Below are 12,222 nucleotides of genomic sequence, written 5' to 3'. Positions count from 1 at the left end.
AAAAATATGACTTCCAGAAATTTTTAAATCACACATGTGACTTGTACTTTACTGAACAGCACAAGTTTGCAGCATCAACTAACTCAATCACGTTTCAGACTTGTCTAAATAAGAGGTTTCATTATGTGCATCACCTCCCAGAAGCCAGTTTCTTCCTTCCTGAAATATTTGAAGGGCTTCCTCCTTAATTAAAATAAAAATCAGTGACACGTGGTTCTGTGTCCTCAAAGAGCCCGTGCAGCTTCAAACAATTTTATTCAAATCAGGGAAGTAATCCCGGTTCATCTTGCCCTTTTAAAATTGCTCTTGTTCAAGCAAATATTTCTTGGCCAAGTTCCAAATATACGCTTTTACACACATATCACATCACTACTTTTAATCGTTTTGGGCATTAATATTTAAAAAGAGGGAATCGGAGTTAAGAAGAGAGGAGCAAAGTGATGTGAGGAAATGTAGCAGAGCCCACCCAGCCAGTCTTGCAAGGCGATGGAAGCAAGAGAGAAAAGCAGCCCGACCCAGCAGTGTCTGCAGGCTGCTGCTTGCTGCCTTGGGGGGGGGGGGGGGGGGGATGGGGAGGTGAGGAAGGGGCTGCCCCCCCTTCAGAGCTTCCCCAGCGGCTCCGGGAGGCAGGGCTGGAGCCACCCGAGGCAGAGCCCAAGTCACATACCTGAATGTGGCAGAAACAGCTGCGGCGGGCAGGGATGCTTGGCTCTTGCACTTTGGATGCGAAAACGGTTTTCTGCTAAACCCCCAGAGTTTCCCCTCCAACAGTAGACACCGCTGATGGGCACCGAGCACATGCCAACCTTTTTCCATATATAATCTTCCCAATAACCCCAGGAGGAAGCGAGAGGTCGTGGTGCCAAGTAATTAGAGTGGCTCAGTGAGTAGACGGTAGAAAGCAGGTTAGAATCCAGCCTTCAGGGGCTGTGGGCCGGATCCGAACCCAGACTCTAGCCGCTTCCCAGTACTGCCTCGCCCAGCTCTCTGAACCAAGCTATCCGTCCCTCCCCGGCGAGCAACAATCCAAGAGCGCAGAGCTAGCACTTCTACATTCTCTCACATGTATTATTTGACATTATCTGAAAATTATAATAAATTCAGGACGTCAAAAACTAAGTCAACCCAGGGCAATTTTTTATAAGATGTTGAAAGTCTACAACCTTAGAAATCCATTTTAACAGTGATCAAAAAAGAAGGGAAGTCAGCAAAAGGCAGATTTATCTCAGATTTTATCCCAGTAGAGTATTAGCAAGGAACTGAGAGAATTCTATGAAGAAACTGGTTTTTGCTACAAGGCGCGTGCGTGACCGAAGGGTTGCATGCAGATTCCATCCCCGGCCCCGCTGCGGAGTGCGAGTCCCCCGGTGTAGGTGTAGTATCTCATAGCATCTTTAGGTTTCCTTCATATTTACAGTCTCCAGTATCTCTCAGCTCTTTATTCGTAGAATTAGTATAAGCTTATGGAGCATAAAATTTAAACAGATCACATAAAATGCTTGGAACAAATCCCAATATGTAGCAGAAGCTCAATAAATGTTAGTGGGTATTACTATTTATAGTCTTTAATGTAGTAAGTTATCGCATGTATTTTAAAACCCTTCAAAAATTCAGTTTGATATTCAAAAACAGTCCATTTCTCCCATCCCCTGATTTTTAACATCATAATTATCGCATATAGTTTTGTGATTGTTCATTCAGTGTTTGACTTTCCACTACTAGAGTATAAGCAGCTTCCTGAAGGCAGAGACAATGATCCTGGTGGCATCCGTCCCGACGACGGTTCCCCGCTCTGTAGCTCTCTCTACCTGGGCACAGGGAGATTGCACTTCCCTGCTTTCTTGGAGGGGAGCACGGCCACTGACTCAGCAGCCAATGAAATACGAGCAGAATGGGTGACGGGCACTGAGGGGGGCACTTGACGGGATGAGCACTGGGTGTTATTCTGTATGTTGGCAAATTGAACACCAATAAAAAATAAATTTATTATTAAAAAAAAAAAGAAATACGAGCATAAGTGCCACTTCCAGGTGGAAGACACGAATGTTGCATGCGCCTCTCCAGTCCCTCTCCCTGTCCTAGTGAGCGTGGAAGCAGGTTTTGAGATGGAGGTACAACACCGAGGCTGGTTCGACATGGAGGGTGGCTACTCTGGGGAATGACCTGGAGCCACAGCAGACGTCGATGCGCAGGGAAGAAGTCATAGTGCCTATGCCTCTGAGAACTTGGGGTGGTTTATGGCAGCAGCAAACCCTAACGTACCCGACTATTACAACCTGCAACACTCCACAGCCTGGCGTAAGGTCTGGCACCTCATAAGCGATCAAATATGTTTTCAGTAAACTAATAAATGGAAAATTTTAATCATTAATAAAGATGAATGATTTCAGTTAAAAAATCATTTTTTTAAAGATTTTATTTTTATTTATTCACGAGAGACACAGAGAGAGACGCAGAGACACAGGCAGAGAGAAGCAGGCTGCAGGGAGCCTGACATGGGACTTGATCCCCAGACCCCAGGATCAAGCTCTGGGCCAAAGGTAGACACTCAACCGCTGAGCCCCCCAGGCATCCCAAACAAATCATTTTTAACTGTATTCTGGGTACAGTGAAAAGTTTTGGAAATTTTAACTGATTTGGGTATGGGGATCACTATCGTTTCAATACTGAACCATCATCTTGGGTATCTAAGTCAGTCGCTCTCCAAAGGGGTTCCATTAACGTTTTGCCAAATTTCAAATGAGTATCTTTTTCTTTTCGAGAGGCTTTTTTTTTTTCTTTTTTGAATTTACTTATTCAGGAGAGATATATAGAGAGAGGCAGAGAGGGAGAAGCAGGCTCCATGCAGGCTCCAATGTGGGACTTGATCCCAGGTCTCCAGGATCACGCCCTGGGCTGCATGCAGGCAGCTGCTAAACCGCTGAGCCACCCGGGCGACCGTCTTTGCAGGAGTTATAAAAGACTTATTTCTGCCATGGAGTTGCTTACTTACATGGCCTTTATTTAAAGGTACCCTTGCCTTACATAAATTTTGTATATACATATGCAAATTTATTTTATATATAAAATTCATCTGTGTGTGGCCCTTGCCTCCATGACAACCACACCCCAGATACAGAAATTCTTCATAGTCATGGAGATTACACCAGGACCTGGAAAAACCTCTCAAGGTCAAAAGCCCTCAGAAAAACATGTTTCGCAAATTGAATTTGCAGGTTTTCCGGCCGGGGAGGAGCAAAGAGGGATAGGCCCCTGGTTGTGATATCTTTTACTTAGTCCGACAAGGATCAACAAATGAACCAAGACCAAAAAAAAAAACAAAAAAACAAAAAACCCTGAAAACCAAAAAAAAATTCCCAAAACAAGCCACTAATGAAACAAAGCAAACCATCAACACCTTGAGCCCAGTTTAATCTGGTTGTGGAAACAAAAGCAAGCTGCCCCGGAGGTCAGGTGGGGGCGCGCAGAGGAATGCACCGGGTCACAGGGCCCGAGGCTCTGCAAGGAGCAGGCAGCCGCGGGGACGGGGGCGCTCTAGGAAGGCTCAGCAATGCCCGCGGCCTCCCAGGGCGACGGGGGGACCCGCAGGCCGCTCCCAGCAGCCCTCCTGGGACCCGGGCCCCGCGCGGACGCCGCCTGAGCACCAAGCAGGTGCAGGTGCAGGTGCAGATGCAGGTGCAGGGTCAGCCTCGCCTGCGAACATACAGACCCCCGGGCACCCGGGCCACCCGCTCGGTGACTGCGCTCCCGCATCCTGCCCTGAAAGCGAAGACACCGGGGGGCCCCTCCCAGGGCCGCCGTGGGGGCCTCGTTGGTTCACGCGTGTGCAGCACGCCCGGCGGCGCACGGTCCCGCGTGGGGCCTGCTGCAGACTGTGACCCGCGACGCAGCCCTTGCAGCCGTGGCCTCGTGCATGACCCGCTTCTCCGGGCCTCAGTCTTCTCCTCTGCAGAATGGAAGAGTAATCATCCTTCCCAGGGTCTCACCGCCCCGCGTTAGGACTGTTTGCTCCGGTTAGAAGCTGAACAGGGTGAAGGACGAGGCCCCAGGGGTGAGCGCGCGGGCCGACCGCGCCGAGGCTGCAGGCGCTGCAGGGCATCTGGGGAAATCAGAGGAAAGGCTCTCGCGCGTGGAACGTGCAGCGACTCTCCTTCGCAGGCGTGGGGGCTCGGCTCTTCCAAGTGGCCCCAAGAGGCCCACGGCCGCCTGCGTGAGACCCGTTCCCGGGGGTGCGGCTCTGCTCGCCCCGGTGCGCGTCCCCGCGGGTCGGGGGGGCGGGGCTGGAGCCGGGACCGGCCCGACCCGTCCAGGCTGCAGACTCGCGCCCCGACTGGCCAGCAGAGGCCGCCCTGGGCCGGGCGCGGGGCCCCGGGGGGCGGGGCTGGGGACGGTGGGCGGGGCTAGGGCCCGTGGGCGGGGCGGGGGCGGCCCGGCGGCCGCGGAGGCGGGGCTAGGGGGCGGGGCGGGGACGGCGTAGTGGGGCTGGGGCGGTGGGGCCCCTACGTGGGCGGGGCTAGGGGCGGCGCGGGGGCGGTCCTGCGGCCGCGGGGCTGACGCTGGGGCGGTGCAGGAGCCCTGGGGGGCGGGGCTGGGGGCGGGGCGGGGCTGGGCCGGCGCTGGGGCGGGGCTAGGGCCCCCCGATGGGCGGGGCTGGGGCGCGGCTGGAGCCCTGGTGGGCGGAGCTGGGGCGGGGCTGGGGCCCTGGTGGGCGGGGCGGGGCCGGCGCGGGGGCGGGGCTGGGCCCTGGTGGGCGGGGCTGGAGCCCCGGTGGGCGGCGCGGGGCGGGGGCCGGGGCTGGGGCCGGAGCGCGCCGGGCGCCGGAGGACTCGCCGCTGACGGAGCCGCGCCGCGGTGCCTGCCTGTCCGCCCGCCGTCCCCGCGGCCCCGCGCAGCCCGCCCGGCGGGGGAGGCGCCGCGCACCGGGACGATGGTCTGCAGGGCTGTGTTCGCGCTCTGCGTCCTCGCGGCAGGTACTGGGGCGGGCGGGGCCGGGGCGGGGGCCGGGGCGCGGGTCGGGCTGGGCCCGCCTGTGGAGAGCGGCTCCGCGGAACAGGTGGCCGCGCCTGGCGCCCGAGCCCGGGGGGCGACGCTGGCCGCGCGCTCCCGGGGTCCCGGGGTCCCGGAGCCCTCGCCGCGGCGGCCCCGGCGGCTCGTGCGTCCCGGACCCCTGCGGCTGCGCGGCCCCGAGGCGGCTCCCGGGCCCCGGCCCGGCCCCACGGAGCTCGGCTGGGCCTCAGCTCCCGGAACGCACTCGCGGGGCCCGGACGCGCGGGGCCCTGGGGGGGCTCGGACACGCGGGGCGGGGCGGGGCGGGGCGCGGCGCGGCGAGGAGGGGCCCGGCCGAGTGTGCGGGCCGCCGGGTGCGGGGACCGGGTCTGCAGACCCCGCGGCCGCCGCCCTGCCGGGACCCCCACTCCCGCCCCCGGCCCGCGCGGTCTCCCTCCCGAGTCCCGGGGGCGCCTGGAGGAGCAGCTGGGGCTTTCCTGGCCGCTCCCTAAGGACGAGCATTTTGCGGGAAAGTTTCCCGAGTTGAGATGAGAGTTTCCTGTATTTTGCTTCCTCTGCGTGCTGCGAGCCCAGGAAACCCCCCTTTTGGTTTTGGGATCCGCGCCCTTCGCGGTCGCGTCCGCGGGCGGTGCCCGAACACCCCGGGGCGGCTCCGGCTACACCGCAGGCTCCGGGGGCTGGGAGCGCGGGGCCCAGCGGGGGGCAGCCCCGTCCCAGGGGACCCCAGCGGGTGCGCATCCCCCCCCCCCCCCAGGGCATTGCCCTGTGAGGCAGTTCCAGGGACCCTCCCAGCAGGAGGTGTTCGTTCACTAAAGGACGTGAAAGGCTCCTTTACTTCCCTCCTCACTAGGGATCTCTCCATGAAGCTCCAGGCTCAGAGAGACCAGTGAGCCAGTAGAGCCAGTGGCAGGTTTTTATTTTTTTTTAATTTATTTATGATAGTCACAGAGAGAGAGAGAGAGAGAGAGGCAGAGACACAGGCCGAGGGAGAAGCAGGCTCCATGCAGGGAGCCCGACGTGGGATTCGATCCCGGGTCTCCAGGATCGCGCCCTGGGCCAAAGGCAGGGGCCAAACCGCTGCGCCACCCAGGGATCCCCCAGTGGCAGGTTTTTCCTCTGGTTTTATCTTGTGGCTCGTCTTAATTTGTACCGACAGCCCTGGCAGTTGGCGGCACCTGCATTAGCCCTACTAGGCAGCGTAGGTAGCATTTTTCCCTAAGGAGCTGCAACGTTTTCTCTTCCTTGGTCAGTTTTAGAGCTTAGCCCAGCTATTCTGGGGATGAGAGTATTGCCCTTGTCCGTGGCTGGAGCGAGGGGCTGCTGGGCCCACTGAGCAGCCTCACCCGCGTCCACACACTGGTTGGTGGGGTTGGGGGGTGTTGGTGGTGGTCAGAGCCGAGCCGACCGCAGCCTCCCAGTTCTGGGGCTCTCCTGACCCCAGAAGACATAGTTACGTTCCCGTGCACACCTTACCGAGTCCTGAAGCTTCGGCCTTCCCTCTTTGAAGATCTCTGTGTTGCTAGAGCTTCTTACAGTCGGTTTGAGAAAAATAACATAAAAACTGGTGTAAATATCTCATGAGATTCTTTGCATCCCAAGGTAGGCTGTTTTCAGGAACCAAAATATCTTTTCTAGGAAAAAAAAACAATAGATGTGTTGGTAAAGGAGAGAGGGTGAGGGTTCCTGAAATGAAACTGCCTCATTCCCCATCAGTCTCGGTAAGGCTCTGCTTAGTTCACACTGATGGCTTCTCTTCTATTCTCCTCCTCCTTCTCCTCCCTCTCCCCCACCTTCTTCTTCCACTTTCTTCTCTTCCTGCTCCTTTTTTACCCTTCCAGTAAAATTCTCAAGGTGATACTTCCTTGAGCCAGGAATAAGGTTTGGCAGGGGACTTTTTTAGCTTAATAAAGGCACTCAGTGTATACACAGCATTTCCTGCGGCTGTCTGTGGACACCTGCACGTATGTGGGCATGGTCAACGACCATAATGTCTACATTTATTCACTCGTATTTTAAAAAGAAGGAAGAGCGAACGCTTGGACTGTCTTCAGTTCTTTCGAAGTTGGTCGTGGTATGAACCATCATGGCTATTTTGTAGACCATTCTCCAGCATCTCTGTGTACAGGCATAGAGGAGCACCTCCTCTGAATTAGAGTATAGGCCAGCACCCCCAAGTTTCGGCTGCTGATGAGGGACGGAGGATGGCAGGCTGCAGCAGGCTTCCTCTTCATCCCTCTCCTTCTCCTATCTGGATTCTCTTCTTTTCCCCACCACCACCATTGCCACCCTCTGCTCTTCTATGGCCCCATTTATTTAAAAACTCCCTCACTGAGACCTCTGAGATATGCTGGAACTTTCCAGAGGTCTTTTCCAACACTCAAGGAGGACAGAAGGGAAACAAGCACAGGTAAAAGAGGCACACACCTCATGACCCTGCACTCCCCACAGAGACTATCGCATCCCACCCCATCACCGAGGCCCACGTCTTGGCCCTTGTGGACCAAAACCAGGAGAGCTCGAGAGTGCAGTCAACCACCCAGCTAGAGAGCCTGTGTTCTGGCCTGACAGCTCTCCTCTGGGTGACTAACATCTAGGATGGCCTTGTCCCTGAAGGGAGACCCCACCCTACACAATGTGATACGGGTCGACACCTTCTCATCAGCACACTAAAGCCTCTACGTGAACCATAAATGCCTCGCACACACATTCATGAGAACGGCGAGGTTGCCCGTGGTTGCTTGGGAGTGGGGGGTGAAGGGTCACTCGTATTCCTGTAGCCGGGTCACCTCCTTTCCTCCGAGGTCTGTCGCACGTCCAAGGAGTGACCTCTCCTCCCCGTGACACCTGACCTGCGAGGCGGAAGCGCTTCTCCGCCCTCTGATACGGTTGCTGAGGGAGTGGTGCAGAGTGCTAAGCCCGCAGGCTCTGCAGCTGGATTGCCCAGGCGCAAAGCTAACATTACTTGCCAGGTGTGTCATTTAGGGCGAGTAACTTAACCATCCTCGGTTTTCTTTTCTACAAAATTGGGGAAATAAAACCTCATAAGGTCGTTGGAAGTCTTAAATGATTACATATACTTAGAGCGCATGGGACTTAGGAAGCAGTCAATAAATGTTAGCCACTGTTGTTTCTATTAATGTTATTAATAGTGTTTGCTGGCGTTTAGTGCCCGTTAGGTCATCCTCTCCGAGGCAGAGCTTCTGCGCGTGCGCTCAGGCTAAGTAGATCGAGGATCTCCACTGACATTGCAGCACGATGCCAGCTGTTGTGGCAAACCTTAATGTGCAAATTAAGAAAATATTCAGCTGAGCCTACTATGTGCCTAATTTGAAAAGGCTAATAATGTGCCAGCTCAGATTTAGCACAACAGTCAAAAAAAAAAAAAAAAAAAAAAGACTAGTAGAAGTAAAGTCTTACCGAGGACTTGACTTCTTCCACAAAGTGTTTTGCTTTTGGAAGGCCCAGCTCAGTAAACCTTTAAGTCAGATTCCCAGAACCACACATTTTGGATGAATCAGATCAAAGAACTTAGGAAAAGACCGCTCACGGTACCTGAATGATCCAGAATGGCTCTCGAGAGAGCCCAAAAGCATTAGTAATGGGCATGTCTCGGATTCACCTTGACACCTGGGCCAGGTCTAAGCGTGCTTGTGTTTTTATGAGGAGGACCCTGGCCCAGGGTTTGTGGTGTTCGGTCAGACTTTGTGAAGCAGTAATTTTCCCTGTGAGAGCGGGGCCTGGGGAGGTGGCTGCAGCATCCGCTGCCACAGTGAAAGGGACGTTTTAGAAGTGTTTCCACGCGGGTTGGCGGTCTCAACACCAAAGCGAACGGAATCCTGCCATCGCATTGCCGACAGTTCGCTTCCTTTCGGAAGCATCTGTCGCTTAAATGGGACGTGTTAGTTCGGGAATCGGATGTTTGCTTTGCTGTAAGACACTGAATGAAACAGTTTGGAAAAATTAATGTTTTCATTTAGAAGACGGTGGCAATTCCGAGAGAGGTAGGCGAGTAGAGTGTGTGCCTTTGGCAGTGATCGCTCTTCCCTTGGACGTGCGGGGCTGGTGGGTACCGTCCAGTGAAGGTGACCATAAATAAGACTGACTTGTGTGCGGCATGACTTTGCTTTAAGTCACAGCTTAAGTTATTTAAATCACAGAATTTGTGTCACAGCACATCTCCTGGCGTGTGGATCTTCACACGTGCCGCGTGACCCTTACACCCGCGTAGCCCCTTTCTTCTACCTTTTACCTGTTCTGATGTCATTTCTAAACCTTGAGACCTTTGCCACTTTTAAGTACCAGAAATAGTTACAACAAAATAGACAATTACATAGTTTTTTCCACCTGTGTTTTCCGTCGGTGCAGAGTAGTACAATGTCAATTGAAAATAAGCTGTTTTAATTTTCCTTTGGCTAGCGTTGCCAGTTTTAGCAAGTAAAAATAGATTGCCCCGTCCAATTTGAATTCCAAATAAACAATGAATTCGAAGTGTGTCCCACACAATAGTTGGGACACACTTGAACTAAGTAATTCTTCATGGTTTATCTCGAATCCAAATCTAACCGGCATCCCGATGTACGTCACCTAGAAGCCGTGCATTTGGCCTTTTATGTGTGGTTCATCTATACGATGGGCTTGAGAGGGGATTGGCTTTATCTAACCACACCTCACCTGGCATGGGCTGCCCGGCTCCTTCTCAGTCTGTTCACGGGAAGGCGGGGAGGTTTCAGGGCAGCTCCCTCCAGGATGGCAGCCGGACGGAGTAGAGTTCAGAGGAGCTCTCCAGTGCAAGGTTTTAATCTGATTGCGTTTATTTTTTTTTAAGATTTATTTATTTTAGAGAGAGTGTGTTCGGGCAGGGGAGGAGGGCAGAGGGCAGAGGGAGAGGGACTCTGAAGCAGACGCCCACCTGAGCACAGAGCCCAAGGCGGGTCCGAGCCCCTGAGATCATGACCTGAGCTGAAATCAAGAGTCGGACGCAACCAGCTGAGCCACCCAGGTGCCCCTCTGATTGCGTTTCCAATAACTGTGCATTGTTAACGTGTTTCTGAACAACTGGGATTTCTGGAGCCTTCCTGAAGCTACATTACCTTAGCCTCATGTGACTTTTCCTTTAAAAAAAAAAACTATACATAAAACGGTAGCAGTGTTCATGCCTGGGAGCTGGAATTAGGAGCTTCTAGAATCCAGCTGGCAACCGATTAGAAACAAAGTTATAGAATTGCTTTGGATTTCAGTGCTCTTTTATGTGCCAGGATCCTAATACACCTCACAAATATTAGTTGTGTAAGGTTTGCATAATTCCTGCAGGGTGGGTCTGTGGGTACACTGGAACCTGCAGGTATGAAGCCCGAAGCAGTATATGAGACTCTCAAGGCAAATTGGAAAAACAAACACAAGAACCCTTAAGCGATCAGACTGTGGTGGAAATTTGCACCTTCCGTATCGGGCCGAACCTGTGAAAAGGTAGCTGTGGAGCGGGGAGGAAATAGCGGCCAGTTCCCAGGGCGATACTTAGAAACCTGTGTACTCGTCGCAAAGTAAGCTGCAGAGCAGAGCACGACGTCGATGACGACCTCTTCCACTTGGGGTCCGAGCTCCGGCACCTGATCTTGTTTTCTATCGGGGAAGAAATCAGGACGTTGGAGCTTTAGTGCAGGTGTTGGGCATGGAAGGAATTGAGGAGAGGAAACTGTGTGTTTAATTCTGTGTGTGCCTTGGCCCTGGTTGACTGGGGTGATGAAGGTCTGTTCCCCCCTTTAAATTATGATATTCTTGCCGGTGTCGTGGTGTCCAGAAGCACGACCTCGGGACTGACAGACGGTCACTTACTAGCATAGCCCGTGACGGATCGCCGCTGGTGCTTTTGCTTCTTATGGGATCTTTGCAGTTTCTGCCAGAAAGGCCTGTGCCCCCGCAGAGGGACGGCAGACGGATGCCATTACCCTGGCTCAGTCGTCTGGTTGTTGAACACGTCTTGCCGTGTGAGTCTTGCTTCGTGCTGTCTTTTGGATTCTTTACGAAGAACAATAACGGTTATCCTAAGGATTAAAGGATGCTCTCTTCACCGTACGGAAGCTCCGGTGCTTTGTCTGGATGTAGGGAAATGGTTAGGACACCACCATTCCACGGAGTCCACGTAGTGGGTCGGTTACGGGAGGATTTCAGAACATGTCAGAATGACAGGAGAGCCTCGATGCCCGTCTGTTCGTCAGCGGGGCCTCGGGAAGCCTGGTGCCCTGAACACCTCTCACACCTCTCTGTTGGCCTGGGGAAGAGGCCAGGGGTTGTGCATCCCCCACTGCCAGTTGGGAATTCTTGCTACCGGGGGGTGTGCTGCTTGAGAGGCAACGTCAAGGCGAATATTGCCGTCACCCCACCCGCGAGGAACCCTGGCTGTTTCGTCGTAGGGGTGGCAGGGTTGATAGGGCCGGCGTCCAGGAGGAGAGAGCCCCGGAAGTCCCGTGTTTTGAAGAGCAGTTGGACAGGCCTGAGCCGGAGAAGGAACGATCGGTTTCCGGGGATATAAGATCATTTATCATTTACGTTCTAGGAAATGTTGGTGGGGGCATATGTGTGGTTATCAAATTACATGTGGAAACTGGGTGAGAAATGGGCAGTAGGAAGGAGCCAGGGCTGCTCCAGAAATTCTGTGGGATCCATGGGCGAGGCTGGGGTGATGTGTTACGGGAGACGGAGAGACTATCAGATGGCCGAACGTGGTCGGGGGAGGGCAGCGGGGGGTAATAATTAAGATTATTGGGGGCTACGAAAGACCAAACTACCCCTGCTGCTGCTGCTGCTGCTAATGGAAAATGCATCAAGTTTCATTTTGGGTGAGAGAGAGGAGAGAGTGAGGGGTGGAGGGGTACAGGGTGGGGGTAGGGGTGAGATGAAAGAGGCCTCCTTAAATTTATATGAATATAAAGCCTTTTCAGGTTTGTGAAAGGTAAATTGAGGGGCACCTGGCTGGCTCAGTCCATTAAGCATCTGTCTTTGGCTCAGGTCATGACCCCAGGTCCTGGGATCGAGCCCCATGTCGGGCTCCTGGCTCAGCGGGGACCCTGCTTATCCCTCCCCCTCTGCCCCTCTCCTGCTCATGCTCTCTCTCAAATAAATAAATAAAATATTTTGTAAAAGATACATTTTTAAGTCTTGGCAAAATGAAGATGTAATTCAAATTTTGCCTTAGATCACCCCAACATGAGACATTGG

At 53.9% G+C, this 12,222-nt stretch overlaps 1 protein-coding gene across 1 annotated transcript in view; it reads left to right on the top strand.

Moving 5' to 3' along the window:
• The first annotated feature begins 4,792 nt into the window (after positions 1-4,792).
• Positions 4,793-12,222, top strand: part of PARM1 (prostate androgen-regulated mucin-like protein 1) — an 83,200-nt gene continuing 75,770 nt past the window's right edge. Inside the window, exon 1 of the mRNA XM_077844434.1 lies at positions 4,793-4,970. Within this exon, the coding sequence (XP_077700560.1) occupies positions 4,928-4,970 (43 nt within the window). The 5' untranslated portion in view covers positions 4,793-4,927. The remainder of the gene's footprint in view (positions 4,971-12,222) is intronic.

This window comes from Canis aureus, chromosome 13, assembly GCF_053574225.1.
Source record: "Canis aureus isolate CA01 chromosome 13, VMU_Caureus_v.1.0, whole genome shotgun sequence".
NCBI classification, from domain to species: Eukaryota; Metazoa; Chordata; class Mammalia; order Carnivora; family Canidae; genus Canis; species Canis aureus.
This window is presented reverse-complemented; position numbering and strand designations above follow the sequence as displayed.